At 46.1% G+C, this 4,162-nt stretch overlaps 1 protein-coding gene across 1 annotated transcript; it reads right to left on the minus strand.

Moving 5' to 3' along the window:
- Nucleotides 1-419: 419 nt before the first annotated feature.
- On the minus strand, nucleotides 420-3,761 carry LOC123072259 (uncharacterized). The gene is made up of 6 exons (XM_044495828.1): nucleotides 2,361-3,761; nucleotides 1,769-1,824; nucleotides 1,640-1,695; nucleotides 1,437-1,500; nucleotides 1,276-1,357; nucleotides 420-763 (listed from the first exon to the last, which is right to left on the minus strand). The coding sequence occupies exons 1-6, from the start codon at nucleotides 3,634-3,636 to the stop codon at nucleotides 603-605; spliced, it is 1,695 nt and encodes a 564-aa protein (XP_044351763.1). The 5' UTR covers nucleotides 3,637-3,761; the 3' UTR covers nucleotides 420-602.
- Between the last annotated feature and the right edge of the window lie 401 nt (nucleotides 3,762-4,162).

Here is a 4,162-nt window from a genome sequence, read left to right on the forward strand (position 1 = left end):
AATCGAGCAAATGGGTGCGTTTTTCAGGCCACTGAGTATCTAGGAAAATTCCCTTTACTAGTGCGCTTTCTTCATTTTTTTTTTCTTGCACTTGGTAATCCGGTGCAAGCTTTCTGATCTCTCTACGTGCGAAGAAAATTCCGAAGATAGATTAGATATAGTTGATGATTCGGTTTTTCTTAGTGGAGACTTTCCGAGGCAAGATCTACAAACGTCTGCCTCGGCCATGTGCTACTCGTGCTATTGTGATATCCGTTGGAATAAAAGGCCTTTCTTTTATTGTGCCATTCACTGTGAAATAATTATGTACGCCTTCATGCTTACTTATTGCACATGCCGCTGTAGTAGGTCACTGAGAAATAAACCCACTGCAGATACACCATTAGGCACTAGTAGTTTTCATGAAAGCAAGGGTCATGATAATTTAGTACAGATTACTCAGAAACCCAACTTATAATACATTGATACTTGTTTAGTTACTCTTGAACGATTCTACAAGAAAAAACTACTAGCTTCTATGTCATCTGAATTGTCATCGTCTGGTAAACCATTGGCAGGACTGTCGTTTACCATGTACATGTAGGCCTGATCTGGATAAACAGTTACCAGCAGCAGCAATCATCATGCCAAGACAGAATTCTTGTCAAGGATGCAATATCAGGTCCTAGTTGTGGAAGCAGTGACAAGAGGTCTTCCAGTGGCAAAGAGAGCCATGAATTGCCATCAGCATCAGTTTCCAGTTCTTGTTTCATCGGAATATACCCTTCAGCAAAAGCATTAAGGATGGTTAGTGATGCTATGGAAACTCAATTCTTTAAACCACCAGCTGATGGAAACTGTTAAAGCACCACCTTGTTACAATTGACTTTATTGCCCTAGCAAGTTTGCACGTCTCCTTAGATTTACGTTTTCGTATTTTCTGACACGCCCCACTGAACCGTAGCTCGGTTTTTATATAAAGTCAAATGATTTTTGCCATTCCTAAAGAATTCTTTGTCCATACAACCTTCTCCTCTTATTTATTTACAGGACCAACTACAGGATGCTAAAATTTATCTACAGGACCAACTACAGGATGCTAAAAGGAAGATTCAGTACTCCCTCTGGCTGGTAAAGGGAGCTACCTAAGTCACAACTTGAAAAATGATTCCTTTACATTACACATAACATTTGCAGATAAAATTCTACCAAATTTTCAGCCTTGCAACAAGGAGCTTAACCGCCCAACGACCAGTAAAAAAGAGCACCATAGCACAAACATTGTCCAATGTTTACCTGATCCTGATGCAAACAAAATGGAATCCAAGTCCTGTAGTAACCTGGTCCGTTGTACATCAGCAGATTCATGATTCAGTGTCTGTACAAGAATAGTTAGATATTAGTGAATGGAGATGGCAAGATGGACACATCTACAACAATCGATCAATATAGCATACCAGATTGTTCTCCCCAGAATTCCAAGCTCCGCTTGGTGCAGATGTTTCGTCCCCAACCCATGACCTTAAGCAAATGGCAAGAAAAAGCAAGATATAAAATGTTATCTGGCATAATAAGTAGTGGAAAACCAGGAAAATAGGCAGATAAATTGACAAATCGTTATCATTGTTTCTACGAGTTGTACAAACACAGTAGAACTTACCTTTGGTCGTGATGTATATTTATTTCACGTACACAGGAATCGCCATCGCCATCGACCTATACAAAAATGAAAATAAAAAAGTTAGGTGGTACAAATTCTTCAAAACGACGAAGAAAGCAGGTCACTTACTTTTGCATTGTTGGCAGTCTTCTCTGAGTGGTTTATCAATGTGGGTGAAAAATTACCTGCGACATGATTAAAAACATTAACAAAATGCAAGAGGTCAATACAGTTGTCATCAAGGATTTTAGCAGCAAATTATTTCAAAAGTGTAGTCCAGGCCCTGTTCGGATGCCCAGCATATTTGGAGTTCTCTTGGAGAACCAAGGTTTAAGAAAAATAGAGGCAGTTTGAAATACTTTGACGAGTTCGGAACTTCGGATACAAAAATTAATGCAGTCAGATAGTGTGCTATTCCCCTAAATCTGGGCTATTTTTTGAGGGGAAAAAAACCTAGACCTTTTACCCTTGTTGGCTACTACTTCAATTTACAAGGTTGATTAGATTTTTCATGGCAGATCATGAATCCTGAGTCCTAAAAGTATAATTAAGAAAACTACAGTACAAAGATCAAATAGATAGAAACAGCATAAACACAATTGGACACAGAACCAAATAGATAAGCAAACCTATTTAGTGGCAAGACGCATTATTCATACTATTTGAGATGCAGAAAAGCACATTCTAATTAATGTAAGCTGCTCAATAAATATATAAATACCTGCATTTGTATTCAGATAATAGGAGAATGTAGAGGGAACAAAGGCTGGTCGGATACAGGCATATCCCAAGTCATCACAGGGTTGAATTAGTTTCACCATCTTCTTGGCAAGGTCAACACCAACAATCCATGTGTTGTCATCATCCATTTTCACCTTGGATAGCAGGTAGACAAGTCTGTCACCAGGAACGCCAAAGGTCGGGCAATGTGTTGTCAGGTTCCTAAATGTCGATTCCTTGTCGTGAGCACAAGCATCCCACATCTGAGGGAACGATATAGTAGAATCCACTGCGAAGTCATCAACATGAACAGTGTATGCCCTGAACCGAAAGTCCGATGGATCAACCCTACAGCATGTCCGGATGACCCAACCATCAGGGACCGTAATACCTTCATCCACTACAAGACCAAGGAGGGGCCTGGAATCATGGATGATACTACTAACAACATTAACTGGTCTGCAAAAAAGTTGCATCTCAACGAACTCGAAGAGCCCATTACAGTAGGTGACATCCCGGATCAACCCCGGTTCGCCTTGCAGGATGTCCACGTGCGGTTTGGGAAGAGGGATGAGTCGGAGAAGTGGGTCTTTATCAAGCACCTTGCAGGTGACAATGCCACGCCAGAGGTCTACCCAGCCTACCTCGTCCGCTGCAAGCCCGATAGCCTTGTGGAATTGACAGGGCAGGTCGTCATTTGTCCTGACGGCAGGAGACGCCGGCAGCTGCAACGGTGTGGTGTTCCACTCGCGCGTCTTGGACGAGTAAATGTGGAGGTCGTAGAGCCCAATTTCACTCCCCACAGAGAGATCGGCGAGGACGTAGCTGTCCTCGCCGTCGTCGCCGTCGGGGCAGGGGACGATGCTCACGGACACCGAATCACTGCTGCTGCCTAGAGGAGTCGGCGGGATGGGTTCGAGCGACGGGCCGCCGCCGCGCCCGGCCTTGTAGATGAAGTACTCGACGAGATTGCTTCCGTCGCTTCCTGTGACGAAGAGGATACGGAAGAGGACGAGGCCCTTGGCCGAGAAGAGAAACAGGGGCGTGAAGTCGAAGTCGTCCTCGTCCTCGCCCTCGAGCTTGGAGAGGTGGACGTGGAAGTAGGAGATCTCCGGCGGGGGCACGAGGTAGAAGCCCAACTTGACGTCGCGGCCGGCGGTCGTCTTGCACGAAGCGCTGGTGGCGTCATCGCGGTCGTCGTCGTACCCCTCCTTTTCGAGGAGAACCCAAGCAGGGTACCGCGGAACGGCGGCGGCGTCGCCGGCGGAGGGGGCCATACCAGCCAGGCGGCACAAGGCGTGGGCGCGGATCGGATTTGGGACCTAGGGTTTGTTGCGCCGCGGATTTGGGGATCTAGGGTTCGCCTCTCCACGAGTCCACTGTATGACCTCCGGTGTTTATTTTTTTTATTACAGCAATCAGTACAGTTACTAAGCTCCCACGAATTGAGAGCTCCTGGTGCATCGGGATTTAGTCAACGCTGATGGCCCCATCTACAGGTGTTGTTTTGAGTAGGTTTCTTCCAGTAAAATACGATGACAGTGCAAACCACGAAGAGTCACCCGACCCCATGCCCCCGACCCCTCCTCTCTCTGAAGTCTGAACCCCTCTGTCTCACCAAACGTGGCCATGGAGGCAATGAAACCGCCGCCGGCGAGGACGAAGAGACAGTGCACCCGGTGGAGATGGAGCCAGCATCCTCTCCCACTCCCCCCCCCCCCCTATCTTCCAAAGCACCGACAGCGCATCCAACTACAGGTCGGTGGTGACTGGTGACCCGGAGATGCGGCGACATGAACTTGG

Source organism: Triticum aestivum, chromosome 3B, assembly GCF_018294505.1.
Source record: "Triticum aestivum cultivar Chinese Spring chromosome 3B, IWGSC CS RefSeq v2.1, whole genome shotgun sequence".
NCBI classification, from domain to species: Eukaryota; Viridiplantae; Streptophyta; class Magnoliopsida; order Poales; family Poaceae; genus Triticum; species Triticum aestivum.